Source organism: Pelmatolapia mariae, linkage group LG22 (genome assembly GCF_036321145.2).
Source record: "Pelmatolapia mariae isolate MD_Pm_ZW linkage group LG22, Pm_UMD_F_2, whole genome shotgun sequence".
In the NCBI taxonomy this organism is placed as follows: Eukaryota; Metazoa; Chordata; class Actinopteri; order Cichliformes; family Cichlidae; genus Pelmatolapia; species Pelmatolapia mariae.
The window spans coordinates 27392143-27410235 of record NC_086245.2 but is presented as its reverse complement, the minus strand read 5'-3'; the positions used below and the strand labels follow the sequence as shown (position 1 = coordinate 27410235).

The following is an 18093-nucleotide window of genomic DNA, read 5'->3' as shown; positions in this document are numbered from 1 at the left end:
TCTACGAATAAACAGATGGTTCTCCGTTTTGACGGAGGAAAATTTTAAGAATGAAATTAATCCTGTAGTAAATATTAATTTTTTTAACATTTTGAATATATTTTGCCTATAAGGCATTCGTTACTGAGGATGGGTGAGTGTGACGTGTTTTGTGGGGCTGGGGCGTCCTCTAGTGGCAGGAAGTCGATGTTATATTTTGACGTTTCCGTCTCCGGCAGACATATTGCTTACCGGAGCAAATTCTGGAAAGCTAGAAGTGGGAAAGGATTTAAAATTGAATCACGTCTTCACAACTTAGCACAATAAACCCGCATAGGACACAATGGGTAAGCTCTTTGGCAAGTTCCTACTATAGGCATGTATTCAAAGTGGTTTTAAGATTCACTTTTGTCGTCGGACTTGACGGTTATGAAATCTTCATCCTGTTACTGTTGTTTAGCCAGTACGCTAACTCGTTAGCTAGGTGGCTAGTCGGCGTTGCTACGTAGTAAGGAAAGATGAGTTGCTATTTTACGTTAAGTCATTTGCTATGTCTCCAAATTATAAGGTCTTTGGACAGTGTTTCCCTATTTACAGTATATCATGTTAGACACATTAAGGCAATTTTAACCAGAGATAACAGCTAGTGCCGTTTTTAGCCAACTTGAGGAAACTTGGCTAACAGCTAACCACGTTAGCACCGCGTTGTACTATTTCAGAGAAGACGCACGTATAGCTTAGAGCTTAAGTTAGTATTAGTCATGGCAATATAACGGCTTTATCGAATAAAATACGACTTTAGAGTTGTCAATTTTCTCTATTTGTTTTGTGTTTTGCAACCGCCTGTAGCTTTACAGTTATCACATTACATAGGCGCTTTAAAGCGCTACTGCTGTTTATTTTATATTATGAACGTTTTCTGTCTGGTCGCTGCTGTTTGGCGGATATGGCGACTGTAACTTGGTGAGAGACTTCCAGCGTCGTAAAAAAAAAGTTTTAAATCAAAGCCTCTGGGGTGACACATTTAATAGTGGTGCTCGAGAGGCAGTGATTTGACTTTTTCCAGTAGCTGGCACCTTCATTAGCAAGTGAAGCTGCGTAATTTCACTCTTGCTCTTCAAACTCGGTGAATTATATAAGGTAAAAATATTTATAATAAATTTAATTCCTATGTTTAGTCAGTCGGCAGTGAAGTGGAAATGTGAGCTAACTGATTCCATGCGGCAAGTAGATGACAGACTGCTATCATCACAGCCGACTGTAAGCTCATAAGACAGAGCGCTCATGTGACAACATGTTTTCCAGACTGTTCTTATACAGTCCTGTGATAAATACACTTTGCAGTGACATTACTGGAGTATGTCGTGTTCAAAAAGCTATATCTAAAAGGGGTAAGAAGTACAGTTACTGTGCCTGCGCATATAAACTGTATATTAAAAGGTGAATGTAAGTTCTAGGTTTGAAAAGCAAAACTGGTGGGGAAGTTCCTTAAATCCTGTCCGCAAGACATTCTTTGTCTGTGATCTCAGCAAACACCTTGCTGATGAGCTTATCATTTCATTGAGTTGTTTCAGTGCTTATTGAATTAAACATGTTCATTTTGTAAATTTGGGGTCCTATTAGAGTTAAGCCTGAAAGTGAACGTATTGGAATGACAGGGTGAAGCTGGTGGCTACAGTCTGATTGGAGAAACATTCCTCCTTTTAAGCTCTAATGCCCACAAAATGGCAGCTATCAGGCAAAAGAGTTTCTATAGGGTGATCTTGTAGAACGGTCCAAGCAGCAGCTATTAAGCCTGTCACGTGGGGTGTAAGTAAGTAAAGTTTATTTATATAGCATCTTCACAGACATGTCACAAAGTGCTTTACAAGGTAAAACCACAATACAGTCATAAATACCCTGGTCTAATTAAAAGCTTTTTGAAATAAAAATGTCTTTAGCTGCTTTTTGAAGGTCTCCACCGAGTCCAAACACCGTAGAAATAGGGGAAGTGCATTCCACAGTCTGGGTACAACAGCTTGGAAAGATCGGTCTCCTCGAGTTTTAAAACGAGTGTGGGGGACCACTAAAAGGTTTTGGTTTGATGACCTGAGGTTATGAGTGGAGGTATGTGTATGAATCAAATTGGCAATATGGTGGTGGAGGGGGGGTCCCTGTAATGCTCTAAAAGTTAAAACTAGACTTTTAAAATGGAACCTGAATCTGATTGGTAGCCAGTGCAGCGACTTTAACACAGGGGTCACATGAGCTCCCTTGTTCGAGCCGGTTAGTAGCCTTGCTGCAGAGTTCTGAACAACCTGTAGTAGGCTGCCACAAACGATTATTTTGATAGTCGACTAGTCACCGATTATTTTTGCGATTAGTCGACTAATCAGATCATGCATCCATTGGACGTAAAACGTACAGCTTATTGCACCAGCATGCATCTGCTCTTATATAACTATCACTAGCTTACAGCTTTAAGTGTTTAAGGTATGTGCTAACTAAAAATAAAGACAAGATGATAGTTTATTAAATTTTAATGAAACTTGCTGATTGTTTCGGTGGAGTTTAATAAACTCAGCCGTCTGCTCCTTGCTATCTAAAATATAACAGGACACCGGAGTATATTCTCGAGCATCTCACACTTCTGATAATCAGTTGTCTGCTTGACGTTTATTCAGCTGTGTAAAAACTATAACTTTAATCTCAGCCAAACCGATTTACTCAGGAACAAATAAAATACTGAAAAAAGCCAAACAATAACATTTTTAAGTTATCTAAGTGACTTATTTATCATGTTTAACCTGAGTAGCGAAAGACGGCGGTGGGTTTGAAAACGATTTGCCGGGAGTCCGGTGTTCTCACGGGCTCTAGTGAGCTTTGAACCCCGGCTAGCTATCGAGCTGGTGGGTAACAGATGTCTCCGAAAACGTCGGAGCGCTTTTGAAAATATGTGGTGTCTTGATAAACTGAGCAGATATTTGAAGTTTACACAGTTACATTCTCGCCTGAAAATATGTTAAACGTTTATTTTGTGACCCAGAAAGAATAATAAGAGGAATATTAAAACTAACTAGCTGCCGCCATTGTTGGAAACTGAGCAGGGACGCGCTATGAATTCTGGGATAGGTTGGGCCACGAAGTATACACCCGACCCATCCTTCAAATCTGGTGAAATGAAGGGTGCATTTGTCGGAGTCTTCAAATTTGGACAGTCTTCGTTGTGTCGCTGTAACGTAATCGGCCTACAAATGCGGGCACAGGAGGATCTTCTGTTTCAGTTCGTTATTACACTCTTAAATCCTACTACTTATTCCTGCGTCTTTTGGGATCTTACAAAGCTTCAAACGACGCGTCGACTATTAAATTAGTCGTCAACGATTTTGATAGTCGACATAATCATGACTAGTCGACTAATCGTGGCAGCCCTAACCTGTAGACAAGCTAGCCCTTTCTTGTTTAGACAAGTAAACAGGCTGTTAAAGTAGTCGAGTCTTGTAGAGACAAAAGCATGTATTATCATCTCGAGTTCACTTGTTGACACGATGGATCTAAGTTTTGAAATGTTCCTCAAGTGAAACAAACCTGTTAAATATCAGGTATTGCACTGTCTGGTGCAATAATCAAAGTTTCTGTTTTGGCTGGGTTTAGCTATAAGCAGTTATTGTTCAACCATTGTTTAATGTTGGTTAAACAGTCAATCAGATCGGAGAGCTTATGAGCTTTAGCAGGCTTAAATGAATAATATAGCTGAATATCGTCAGCAAAAAGATAAGATACTTCAGGAAACTGCTGTGTTATCTGGCTTAAAGGAAGAATGTATATTAAAAACAGAATAGGTCCCAGTACAGAGCCCTGAGGAGCTCCACACAACAACTCTGTAGATTCTGACATGATCTGGTTTGCAGACACACTAGATTTTGGAAGTGGGAGATATTGGAAGTTTAATAGAAATCCAACGCAGCAGACTCGTGGGTTTCCGGACGTTCAGCCAACACCTCAGTCGTGCACTGTCAAATGAGACTGGGTGAAAGACCCCGAGAGATCCAGAAACATGGGTAGCTGCAATTGCTGATCCTTCCACAGGTTCACCTACAGAAGCCTTACTCTTACTTCTTCTAGATCAGGCGTCTGCAACCTTCAACATCAAAAGAGCCTTTTTAGCTCCTCCTACCAAATAACAGGAGAAAAAAGAGCAGCACATGTGGGTGATGAGGGGGGCAGACAGACAAGGTGATGGTTGTAATTGGGAGATGATAAATTAATACATATAGTATATGTATTAATAGGGTTACGGTTACCCCTAATTTTAACCCATGACTCACGAACCACAGGTGGGTTGCTGACCTCTGCTATAGATGCGTCTCTCACACCAAAGGCTCACTTTGCGACATCTTTGTTCGAGCTGAACTAAACTGCGTTTGACTTCTGGCACTGTTGTGCCGCAGTTAATCTAACAAACACATTGCAGAAATGAGAGCATCCAGCTGCAACCTGTTCATGTGTGCCATCCATCCCTGTGGCTTTGCCATCTGCACACACGTGCTGAAGCATTTCACAAAGGGGTTTGTGCTAATGCCCTGAAACCATAACATGACCTCAATTTCCGACATTTGTTCCGATATTTAACCTCAGAACCTCCCCACTGTTACAGTGGAGGGCTTTTGGCTCACAAGGTTGGCATCGTTCTGTGGTGTCGACAGGTTTCGGTGCTGTCCCCCACCTCTCTTTCACTCCCCAATAGGCTCACATGTGACTCTGGGGTCTGCCTGGTGTCCCGTTCTGGTGGCATGACTGCACAAATGCTGAGAATGGGCAGTTTGGCCTGTGTGGGCACCGATTTACGCTAACTCTGCGATTTAACTGAATAAATAGGTTTGTTCTAGGCTGGCTGACTGGTACATGAATAGGGTGGCTGTGTGGGGGGTTTTGCGTCCGTGCATGTGTATTTTTAGGCTGTGTTGTCCGGTTTTCATGAGCTTGTTTATGCAGGGTCTTTTTATATTGAGGCATGTGTGACAGCTGTTTCATCATCATCATAGCTTATTATTAGTAGGAATGAACGGATCCAGCACCTTCCAGTTCAGATGCTATGTCAATACACTGCCTTCAGGTATCTGATGATACAAAGTACCGATCCAAGCCAGTATAATTTATAAGCCATCTAAAGACCTGTGAAATCAGTCTGTGTAAGGCAACATCAGGTTTGGCCCAGCTTTGTAAAATAAAATTAAATAAATATTTTCAAGAATGTAATTTATGTCTATTGAAATGGTACTTATGAATAAAATAATACAATTTTAACATCTGACGTTTAACATCTCATTTCACCTCAGTGTGAGATTCTTTACTGCATGCTGTGATCATGAATGGTCACATGGCGCCTTCTTTTCCTGCTCTTAGTGTCATAGACCTTCTCACACACACACAGAGGTCTCATGTGGAGCAGAGCTGGTGTTAGACAGGTGAAATGAAATAATAGTAGTCGTGTTGCTTTTTAAGGGTTCCCAACAAGTGTTACACCGAATGTGACAAGAGTCAGAGCGAGAAGGGAAAGCCTTTCAGCTTTCTTGTTTCTGGTTAAACTAAAACATGTTGTAGACATACAACTAAAAGTTGTTGGTTTCTCAGGGATGGAAAAAAAGAAAGAGCCTCTGTAAGTGCAAACGTTGGTTTTTGATTTAATCGTGATGTGTCTTTGACCCACCAGAGCCGTCAGCCAGTCCGGCCAAGGATAACTACAGGATGAACCGATACAAGAACAAAGCACTGAATGCAGATGAGATGAGGCGCAGGAGAGAGGAGGAGGGCATCCAGCTCAGGAAACAGAAACGAGAACAGCAGGTATGAGACCAAATGTGACAAACTCCCAGTTCATCAGGTTATTTGTCTCCTGGATGAGATTATGTCACTGTGTAGTCTGTGTTCAGCATGTGAGTGTTTAGGTCTCTTAACAGCTTTTTGTAATCCCAGCTTTTCAAACGGAGGAATGTGGACATTCTCAATGAAGAAGAGGTCATGTTAGAGAGCCCACTGGTGGACTCTTACCTCAGCTCTCCAGTAACTGTGAGTAATTGATCATTATTTTTTAACAAGTCTTGCATAGACAAAAAGATGATTACAGACTAGATGCATTTTTACATCACGTTTGTGTAAAGCAGTTTTTAGCCTGTTGTCCAGCTTGTGGATTGTAAACAAGGGAATCTGTGGTGAGTGGGTGAAGTGTTTAAAGTGCTTGTACATGCCCTCTTGCAGGAAGGAGTTATTACCAGGGACATGGTAGAGATGCTTTTCTCAGAGGACCCAGAGCTTCAGCTTGCTACAACACAGAAGTTCAGAAAATTACTTTCCAAAGGTACCCAGTCATTGTAGTGTACTGAGAGTGATTCTACATAAGAGTGAAACCATTCGTGCTATTCCCCATAGACCACAAAAAAGCCTACATGTAGTTTTGCCTCTTTGTTATTCCAGAGCCTAACCCACCAATTGATGAAGTTATAAACACTCCTGGAGTAGTGGAGAGGTTTGTGGAGTTCCTAAAGAAGAGCAGCAACTGCACACTACAGGTCAGTTATTCATTTATTTATTTATTTATTAAATATACAGTGTTAAACCTCCAGAACATGCAGAGACTTCTGAATTGAGTACAAAAAAATGCAAAAAATGTGATTTTTACCATGTCTTTGGTAGCAACCATGCTACTTTGCTTTTTAGGATGCCTTTAACAGAAAATAGTGCTTGTTATACTTGATCTTACTGCAGAGGTAGCCATTGCAGTGTTCTCCTAAATGATAGGTGTCACCACTCAGACAGTATCGCCTCATCAGTGCTGATATAGGAGGAGAAGTCAAAACTTCCTTAGTCTTATCTTTTCAAACTGTGGAAATATTTCCCTGTGTATAATCTGTGAGTCTCTATCATTGAAATGACTGTAAAAACGGACACAATTGTACACTCATGTCTTCAACCCAGCTGCAGCAGTACAACGTACCCGGTTCAAAATTTTCAAACAATATCAAGAGCAGTTCATCAGTCCTACATGACACTGTGTTAGATTATGTTGATGCAGCTAGCCAGCTGTAAGAAAGTAGAAACTTGAAAAGTGTTTTGAATTGCCATCATTCTTGCACATAGTAAGTGCTGTTATCTACAGTTCATGAGAGTCTCACTAAAATGTCTTAAACTGCTGCTTGTTTCTCTGCTATGTCGTGTTGCTGCAGTTTGAAGCCGCCTGGGCGCTGACCAACATTGCGTCAGGAACATCCTTGCAGACAAAGACGGTGATTGAGGCCGGAGCAGTGCCCATCTTCATAGAACTGCTGAACTCTGATTTTGAGGATGTTCAAGAACAAGTAATGCACCGGTTCATAGATTGTTCGCTGTAATAAGTATCTTTCCATACTCTGCGATACCCAAGATTTTTGTCTCACTGTTTCTTCAGGCTGTGTGGGCCCTCGGTAATATTGCAGGGGACAGTGCAGTGTGCAGGGACTATGTACTGAACTGCAACATCCTTCCACCACTATTAATGTAAGTTCTTTTATTTCTGCTTTTGAGTCAAACCTTCCTACAGCTTTTCTCCCTGCGACAAATTTCTAATATGACTTCCTGTATGGGCTTTTGATTTCTTTGGTATTTCAGGCTTCTGACAAAGTCCACTAGACTGACTATGACTAGGAATGCAGTATGGGCTCTGTCTAATCTGTGCAGAGGAAAAAACCCACCTCCTGCTTTTGACAAGGTACCACTCATCGAGTCAACACAAAGGATGCTTTAGGATCAGAAAGTTCTAGGAACCCCTCTGAGTGCCTATAGGGGTGTTCCCAGGAGACTCTCATGGCTTTAGGGTCATTCATGTCAGTATAGTTTCAATTAGCTGCTTTTTCTATGCAGACAAAGCTGAACATTCAAGTACGGATAAAGGCTCTTTGTTATATCAGCCGAGATATATATATATATATATATATATATATATATATATATATATATATATATATATATATATATATATATATATATATTTATTTCTGGCTAAACCATAAAAAAATGTATCTACAAGAAGTTAATTTAATACCAGTTAAATGTATATCAGATTAAATCGAATGTTGAGTGGGAAGAGAATTGTAGTTTTCCATTATGCATTGTCTTCCTATGGTCAGTATATGAAAGATGCATTTAACTTCTAATAAGTTTAAAAGTTTCAGAGATTTGGACTTCAGAAAAGCAACATTTCTGTTGAATATGACAGGAAGTTGCTGCTAATATTTACTTGTGATAAAAGTTAAACACATTCTAAAGTAAACAGAAGTCTGTAAAAGCCAGCCTGTGTGAGGAACACATGGCTGTGTCTCACAACCCATCAGGTTGCCTGTATTTACCAATTCAGATCAACACTAGATGCTGGATTGTCCCAGGTCACAGCTGCAGCATGTGAATGGTTTGGTTTTGCTCTTGAATCCTTCTACAATAACATTTCTCAGGCGGCACCATTGGTTTCTGCAGCTCTGTGTACTAGCTGACATTTTGTGGGAATTTTTCTTGCAGCATTCTTCTAAAACAGTGACTCTATTGTTGTTACATTTCTTGCTTTGTGTGACCATTTCAGCCACCTTAAAGAGTCTGGTGGCTCTGCTTCGCTCAAATACCCTTTGTGTGGAAAGTTTTGACATGTTGTCTCTCAGTGATTTATGTTTGATGCTGAATTCACATTGTTTGTCATGATACATATGCATTATGTTTGTGTTGTCTAGGTGTCACCCTGCCTGCCAGTGTTGTCCAGGCTATTATTTAGCAGTGACCCAGACTTGCTGGCAGATGCCTGCTGGGCTCTGTCCTACCTCTCAGACGGCCCCAATGATAAGATCCAAGCCGTCATTGACTCTGGTGTCTGCAGGCGCCTTGTAGAACTACTCATGTAAGATCAGGCTTTACTGTGCGTCATTTCTGAACCTGTAAATTTGACCTGTACATTTATTAAAATATTTCCCAACCCCATCTTTCTGCAGGCACACTGACTATAAGGTGGCTTCACCCGCCTTGAGAGCTGTAGGGAACATTGTCACAGGAGATGATATCCAAACACAGGTGAGACGATAATAAACTGAAGTTGGTTTGATGACTCCAAAGCTTGTTGCTCAAAAGAGTGCCATAACATATTCAAAATCAGAACTTTTAAAGATTCTTGTTAAATGACATGTTCCCCACTGTAGTTCATTCATGGGACACTTTACATTTCATATAGTATCTGAGAGAGAAGCTTTATGTTGAAGAGGCGTTTGTGTCATCTTAATTTTTCTCTCAGCTTACCAAATGTTTCGAATGCTATTTGCTTTGTTAATAATTGCTGCTACAGCAGCGAAGTGATGCAGTTCAAAGATCTGAGGTATGTTATAAAGAGCGTGTGAAGTTTTACCCTCTGCTTTGCTGTGTTTAGGTGGTGTTGAACTGCTCAGCCCTGCCCTGTCTGCTTCACCTCCTCAGCAGTGCTAAAGAGTCCATTCGCAAAGAGGCATGCTGGACCATCTCAAACATCACAGCAGGAAACAGAGCACAAATACAGGTATCACACTCTGAGTTCATTTCTCAGTTTACCTGAGGAAAGGCTCTATGGAAGCACTTTAGTGTTTGCCAAACTATCTGTGAAGTTTGTATTTTGAAACTTGTTTTTTTTTTTTTTTTTTTAGACACAAACTACAACTATTAATCCAACTATTGTGTATAATTAGCTTTATATGACCCTGAACTATTTTTCACAGATTAAACAACCTGCAAGAGTCAAAACTGAAACTGATTTTTAAAAGAACTTGTTTACTGTCAGTAGTTCAGCTAATATTAGTCTACTTAAATCATATAGGTTGGTGTTGTTAGACTCAGACACTGTGATCATGACTGTCACATTATTCTGGTGCAAATTTAGTTTTCCTGCTGCTTGAATGTTGTAGGATTTAATTGTCAGCATTACACAGTGTTGATTAATTTTATGTAATCACAGCTGTAATACAGTGTCAACTGTGTTTTATATATTTAGTGGTTTCTTCTTTTGTGTGGGGCCAGAAAACAAGTGTCTTGTGTGTCACAGCTTTTCAGCTCCGTTTTAATCTAATGTGTGTCTGGCTGCACTGGGTGGCTATTTAGTGGAGATACTGTGCCTTATTTGTAATTCAAACGTATTTTAACTCAACTTGTACTGACTGCAACCTTAGCCAGTAACTGTATTCAAGGTGCAAAGATTGGATTATGTTGAAGAATTATTTTTATGTTGGTCAGTTTCTGTATTTTGGTCATATTGTAACATTCATATTAAAGATTCCTAAAACTCTAACGCCCTGTCAAATAACATTAGTTTTGTTAGTTTTATCTAGTGTATCAAGTTAATGATTGCAAATCAGTTTTGAATATCTTTTACATTTCCCCTGTACTGATCTCTCATCCTCCTCCACAGACGGTAATCGATGCAAACATCTTTCCAGTACTGATTGACATTCTGCAGAAAGCTGAATTCAGGACCAGGAAAGAGGCAGCCTGGGCCATCACCAATGCCACGTCTGGAGGAACACCAGAGCAGATCAGGTTAGCTTCGCAAGATTCATTTAGTTGACAGTCCCTCCATTGCCATTTAATCACATCAGTAGCAGATCAGATGAGTAGCTTAAGTCACTTGCTGGTTTTTAATAATAAGACTTTTAGAGATGATTTAAAGTAGGATTTCAGTAGTACTGTATTTATTCAAAAAGCATTTTGCAGCAAAATGTTTTCTCAAGGAGCAAAAAAGGTTTCAGCTGGTTGATGAGTCTAATGGGGTTTTCTGTTTGAGGAGAAAATCAATTAACAGCTTGTTAGAAATGAAAATCCCCATGCAGAATTTGGGTGATTAGAAAAATAAGGAGGTATAATAAGTGCATGAAAGTGAGGCGATAATGTGAAAGAGCTGTGAAGAATAACTCAGACTTAATTGTAAAGTAAATAAATGAATCACCTGCATTCATCTGCCTTATCCATGTCTGTTTGCATAAAGATATCTGGTGAACCTGGGCTGTATTAAGCCCCTGTGTGACCTGCTCACTGTGATGGACTCAAAGATTGTTCAGGTTGCTCTCAACGGACTAGAAAACATCCTGAGACTGGGCGAGCAGGAAGCCAAACAGGAGAACAACGGCACCGGAGTTAATCCTTACTGCAGCCTCATCGAAGAAGCCTATGGTACGCTGCAGGAAATGCACACAAACATGCATGCTGAAAAAACATTTGATTTGGATTTGATGCAGTTTACATATAATACAGCATTATTGGAATACTTTCAGTGTCACAGACAGAGATGATCAGTGCTGATAGGCTCGTAGCTTTATCACTTTGGCAGACACTGAGGCCATATTTCCCTAAATGAACCTCATAGGCATAAAAGACATAAAGGCATAAAACTAATGATTGAGGCCATAAAGTTAACAGGAAAGTTTCTTGAGGTCACAAAGTACGGAAGCTACCTGTCTTTTTGACGCCATACTAGTTGCCCTCTGCTGGCCATTTGAAAGAATGCATGTTTAAGGCACCTGAATTAGCTGCAGCCACGGACGCTACATCTGTCTTCTGTATATGATCTGTAGCTGGTAGTAGTACTCATTCTTTTGTTCTGGAGATCGCCTGTGAGCTGGAGGGCAACAAACCACACAACCTGAAATTGGTTCACATGCAAGACCGAATAGTGATTACTGTGGTGAGCTGCAGTCCAGCCCAGAGTTTGAGTTTTTCCACAGGATTAGACTCTCTGGAGAGGCAGCTACTTAAATTCCTCCATTAGGGCAAATAAAATGTCAAGCTTCTGCTGTTTTTCTAAGGTTGTTATACATACTACACCACCAGAGGCAGAACGTAGGACAGCTGAATTTAAGAAAATCAGTTTGGGTTTTTTAGTTTAACAGCCATTCTGATATTCCATTTCTTGTTTTTCCAGGTCTTGACAAAATAGAGTTCCTCCAGAGTCACGACAACCAGGAGATCTACCAGAAGGCCTTTGACCTAATTGAGCACTACTTTGGTGTGGAGGATGAGGACAGCAGTCTTGCCCCTCAGGTGGACCAGGCCAACCAGCAGTTTCTCTTCCCTCAGCAGGAGGCCCCCATGGAAGGTTTTCAGCTATAAGTCAGCCACTCTTTCCTCTTCATACCTCCTCTCATAGATGGCTTCTTTTTACCACCGTGCCATCCTCCCTGAACCTCCACTAAATCACCATGAGGCCACGCCCCCTACCCTTTGGAGGAATGCTAAAATTGTTCCGCTCTCCAGCCTGAAAATGCCTCGCCCCCTTTCATCGTTTCCAACCAGTGTACTGACCTCCTGCAGGGCAGACTCTCATGTTTCCTGGCTGAGGGGAGGGTGCCACACAAACTCCCATTACAGCTAGAAGAGGAAGTAATCACCAGTGTGTGAGTCCTCCCTGGCTTCAAAACGCACACCCAGACATCTTCCTGTCATTTGACAGCGCTTAGATTCTCTCATTGGCGGCAGTGGTGATTTGTTAGTGTCTTTATATACACTTTCATTTCTTTTCCAACCGGAAATCTTTCGTTTTCAGGATTATCCATACAGAGCGTGCAAACTGGGGTGCATGAGCAGAATCTGCCCAACTCTTCATGTCACTATGACTCAGTGCAATTCAAAAAATACTTAACATGATCCCTTTTTTTTTTTTTTTTTTTTTTCTTCTCCTCACCCTTTATTTATCTGCCTCCGCCCCTTTTTATTTTTAAATTGTTTTAATTTTTTTGGTTTTTTTAGTGCTTGTGATATTTTCTTTTGCTTTGCCTGCTCCCAGTCAGTAGGCTTAGGCCTGCTCTCTGCATACCTGCTCAAGGTGAGAAGAAAAAATAATCTTTATGGGGTTTAGAGCCACAGATGTCAACCCCAAAGTTTGTCGCCCTGAGTTGGATGCCCAAGCTAGGAAGCATGATTTGTTTTTGGGGGTTTTTGTTTGTTTTTTTTAAGCGGGTGGCAAGAAGGGTGAAACTTTATCAAACAGAAGGGCTGTGAATGTTTTTTTGTTTTTTTTGTTTTTTCGAAGAGGTTATGTTAAAACGTCTAGAAAAAATATCCAGGTTTTGAGGGTTAAATAGTTAGAGACCCAATGTTCGTAGTGTGCCGTGTTATTAATAACATTTGAATTATGAAGTGATCTAACTAAAAAAGGCATAGTTGGGGATTTAGGAGGAGAAGAGCTGTTGGCAGCAAAAGCAGCAAGAATTAAGAGCCTGGGGACGATGTCTTGAACCCCAGTGTTAACTGGTTGCTGCTGGCCTGCTAGCCCCCTCCACTTCCCCTGGTGTATGTGGTAGGGTTTTTGCATGGTGTTATATTACCCTGCCTACAGCCCTGAGCATCCCTGGCCAAACACTACGAGGAGTCGTTGCTTCTTTGTAAACAGCATTTGGAGTCGAAAGCAGGAACCGGGCCGGATTCGGTGATGTTAACAGTGATTGTGTATTGACGGTGGTGGTGTCGTGTATAGTGGTAGAGTTTATCTATAATATATGGCATTCTATATCACTATATATTTTTGAGGAATGGCAGTGACATAATGATTTTGCATGGGTTCATTGTAATATGTATCGATGTAAATTGCCTGTTCCCTGCCTGGCAGGGACGGTCTGCACCGCTTCCTCGTGTGTCTAATGACAAATGGTGTTTAGCCGGGGATGGAGCTCAGAGAAATAACAAGCCTAACTGCAACAGAAATTCAAGTATAAGTGTATATTTGAATTTTGGTGTATTTGCATTATATAAATATATATATATATAAATATATTTGCGCACACTTCATGCACACTTGCATACACCAGCAGACACACTGTACACACACCTCACACAGATGAGTGGCTAGTAGTAACTAAAATGGTTTCCATAATCTTTGGATTTAAAAAGAACTAAATTTAAAAGAGTTTGTTTTGAAGTTTTGATTCTCCAAAATGTGAACATATTGGATGTTTTTTTGTTTTTTACTTATTATTTTATATTTAAAAAAAATCCTGCTTTCTGGAGCAGATGAAGGATTATTTCCCAAAATCCTAAGGATTGCTTTGAAACTGTTTTAGTTGTTTCTAGCCTCGTGACTTTTGATGGTTAAAGTGAGTCCTGTAAACTCTGACCTGAGGGCAGTTTGACCTCTAACAGAAGCTGGTCTCAGGTCAGCGCTCAGGCTTTGTGGATGGAGCTGAACTGTGGTTGTGTGATGTTTGACTTACGGGGGCACTCTGTGAGGGAGGGATCGATTGACTCAGTGACTAGGTCCCAATCAGAGTCTGGGAGCCCTCTGTTCTGTGGATTACTGAAGCATCTCCAACTTAAGACCATGAACCTCTACATTAAGTCTTTATCACCGAGATTAGGAATGGATCAGTCTGCTTAATAGCAAATATGTTTTGACAAAAGCAATTCTTTCTTATTTGGTAAAAAACAAATTAAATTCACAGGCATATTTTTCCATTTTGACGTGCGCGTTAATCTTCTGTCTCAGTGGATGACACCGTCATGGGAGACTTCTATTGGTTCATAGCTTGGGAGGGGTGTTAGGCACTGTTGGGTGTTGTGAAGTGCAGTGAGAGTTAAAACCTCTCCTCCTATGAGACAGACATTTGCAGTCGGTCGGTATCTGTCATTACTTTTAGAGGAATTAATCCTTGTTGGAAAATTTTTGTTGCAGGCTGACGAGCTGTAATCGACTCCACCTGCGCTGTTATCTCTCTTGCTACTGCGCTACATTTTGTACTCCAGACCTTCGCCCTCACGCACGACTACAGACTGAACTCTGGTGACAGAGAAAATCACGAGAGAGAGTTTTTCAAGGCAAAAAATGCCACACACAAAAAAATTCTTTACGACTTATCATGATTGGATTCTGAACAAATAAAATCTGTTGTTGTGATGCACAACCTTTCACCAGACCAGCACATTTTAACTGGGTGTTGCTGCACAGGCAGATCGGCGATTTCACTTTCAGGATTGTTCCACTCTTACTTCCAGCGTAGGTCGGCAGTAGAGCACGTGATGGTGACAAGATTTTTGTGTTTGCACGTTGGGTTTGCGATGTTGTCCACAGAACGCGTGTCCTCCCAGTAGATGTAAAAAGCTGAATCAAGAGTTATGAGGATCAAGAACTTGCCTCTACACTCCTCATGTGTAGGGGCAGCATTTACGACTGAAGTCTTTGATTTGATGGCCAAGTCTGTGCTTGGCCAGCAGATGATAACAGAATTTGCAGTTTTTAAAAATATTCATAAATAAATCAGTGAATCAACCAGGGGGGGAATAAAGTGTAAAATAAAAATGCACTCCTATTCACAAAAGTGCCAATCCGACCAACAAAGACTAGAGGTTCTTATGTATCTGTCTTTGACTTAAAGATTTGTTTTTCTTTATATCTTTTATTTACTTGAATGTTGCACACGTTTTTTTGTGCAAAAACATTGCTGCTCTATTTTTCTTATCTTTAAAGTAGCACGATTTGCCATGGTTTCTGTGGATAAGTGGCATTCTTTACTGTGGGCGCCTATAAAAAGGGAGAAAAAAAAAGGAATTTAATTAAAGAAAGCCAATTGTCCTGTGTCGGGGGGGGGAGGGGGGATAAAGGACTCAACTAATCAAACTGGTCTTTTCCAGCTGCTGTCCATTGGTGTGATGGTCCCCTCTGTAACAGTCTTCTAATAGTTTTCGCTGTGCATAGATGAGCAGTGGGTTCATATTCATGATGTCACGACCTGCAGCCAGTCGCCCTCTGCAAAAAAAAAAAAAAAAAAGTCTGCACTGATACAAACTTTGTAATGATGTGGCACATAATGCAAATAATGGAAACCCAAGCAGCTGTCAGGGCAGACAGATGCAGGTACTGACCTAACTGTCCACGTTAGTTTACCAAAGTTTTGTCCTCTTGAAGGCTGAAAACTTCCTTGATGTTTAGTTTGTATGACTTTTATGTGATTGGCTTGTGTCGACCCGGTCAGAATGACTGACAGATTCCTTCAGGCCGTTTAAACCTTGCTTCTCTTCATTAGAAGCCGCACTAGATGGCATGCTCTATCTCACTCCTGAGTTTTCTTTTCTCTTAAATTCAGGCGCTGTTTAAGGAGTTGGAAAAATGTGCAGATTAATCCAGAAGACTGCAATAAAACATTGTCCAAAAAAAAGAAAGAAAATCAGCCACCCCAAGAGGCCAAGGCCCACCTACAGGAAGAGCAGCTCTCACAGGTGACACTCCTTCCACTGGGTGGAGCGAACACAGGCTACTACTTGACATTTTTCTAAGATAAAAACAAAAGAAGTTTAAATAAATCTGGGATTCAGAAATAGTACAATGATTTACATTAAAAGTATTATAATTTAAACTATATGTATGTTCTGATACATTGACAGGGATTCAGATGTAATTCTAATCACTTCTAAGAAGTGGAGAAAAAGCCTCATTAGAACATGTCACACGAAAAAAGAAAAAAAAAATAGGTGGTGAGGATACAAGCTTCTCTTTTTTGTTTTTGCTTTTCTTGATCTTTTTCCTGATCAGGATATTCTGGGCTATATTTTTGGATAAATGTGTTTAAAGTTCCTCGTCAGGCTGTGTGATCAGGAATCTTGTAATCTATCGGGGATTGAACAGAAATCACTAAAAATCACAAATCCGACGTGTCTTCCGTCCTAGGAGCTATTGGTGTCTTTATCCAAATCTAAAGTAACATCTACGCTACAAATGTTTACAATGCTACGTGTTTGTAAAAATACTTTTCATATGCCATCACTGACCAGTCGTGACGCATCTTCTGCTCTGGTCCTCTCATTTCTTTTACACGTATTTATTTCTCTATTCTTGTTTATGGTTTTTCATTTGCTCCAAACGACCCATCTTTAAACTGTGACTCGACTTGACTTTTACCGACGGTATGAATGAGCGACGAAAAACTAGTACACTTCAAAACTGAACATGACACACAAACATGAACATGAAGAAAAAGATGCATACAGGAAACGGCAACAATATAAAAAATGTAAAGAAAGCATATTGAGATTTAAAAACTGTTCAGTGGAAATATTGTACAAATCAAATAAAGTTATGTTGCAACCCTTTAATGAGTTTTTCTTCCTCAATGTTTTTTCATGTTGGGGTGTTGATGGTGATATTTAATGTGAAAGAAGACAACAAACAGTACTGTGTAAAAGTCTTGAGCCAACATCATTTGTTTAGAGTTATAAAGATTTATTGAAATGTGGAAACATTAACATAAATATGCTGTAGAAGGCAAAAACAGTTGGTATAATTCTTACAAGCCTGATATTCAGTATTTGGTATGACCAGTTTTATTAAACACAGTCTGAACTCTCGTAGGCAAACTTTCTTTTAATGTCTCTAAGGAAATTTTTTTTTTTATCGGGAGTGTTTCTCCAGACTTACTGACGGACATTCAAAGCTATTGTTCTATTACCTGTCAAGCTGATCACACAATGACAGGCCAGTCATGACTGATCGTGTTCAACATGTTTTGACTCTTTTTCTTTTTTTTTTCTCTGCTATGTTTTTACCTCATTGGTAGTGTGTTTGGGATTATTCTCATGCTGAGAAATAAAGCTGTTGCCAGTCAGACACTTTCCAGATGAGACTGCACGGTGGATCAAAATCATATTTTCGGCATTTAGAATTTCACCAGTTTTTCCTCCTCAACCATGTTTTACAAATGGCTGTAGGCACTTACTGTTGTGCTCTGCTCATATGAAATAAATTAAAATTTGGATTAATCGCTCCAGCACACCTGCCACTGACTTTACAGTCCAGTTCTTGTGTAATTTGGCATATCTCAGCCTTCTTAAGACTGGCTTTTTGGAAGCCATTCTTCCACTCAGACCATTTCTGATGAGGCTTCAGTGAACAGCAGATAGATCCCTCAGGTCCTGTGTAAGGTATACATGACTTTCAGACACTCTTCACCTATTTTAGGTGGTTTTTTTAGGCCTTAAGATGCTACAACCCATGGGTTGACAGTTTGTCAAATAGTAAATATTTGAAGTCTTCAGGAAAGACTCACTCCGAGGCTGTTCTTTATTAACATTCGGTCCATTTTCATCATCTTTTTCCTGCCGTTGCATTTGTCTGCCCATCAGGGA

At 40.3% G+C, this 18093-nt stretch overlaps 1 protein-coding gene across 1 annotated transcript; it reads left to right on the top strand.

Moving 5' to 3' along the window:
• Window positions 1-216: 216 nt before the first annotated feature.
• Window positions 217-16070, top strand: kpna6 (karyopherin alpha 6 (importin alpha 7)). Its single transcript, XM_065471257.1, has 14 exons — window positions 217-326; window positions 5672-5805; window positions 5935-6027; window positions 6217-6316; window positions 6433-6527; window positions 7182-7313; window positions 7403-7491; window positions 7603-7702; window positions 8712-8875; window positions 8967-9045; window positions 9395-9520; window positions 10403-10530; window positions 10976-11160; window positions 11909-16070. The coding sequence occupies exons 1-14, from the start codon at window positions 323-325 to the stop codon at window positions 12094-12096; spliced, it is 1617 nt and encodes a 538-aa protein (XP_065327329.1). The 5' UTR covers window positions 217-322; the 3' UTR covers window positions 12097-16070.
• Window positions 16071-18093: the final 2023 nt, after the last annotated feature.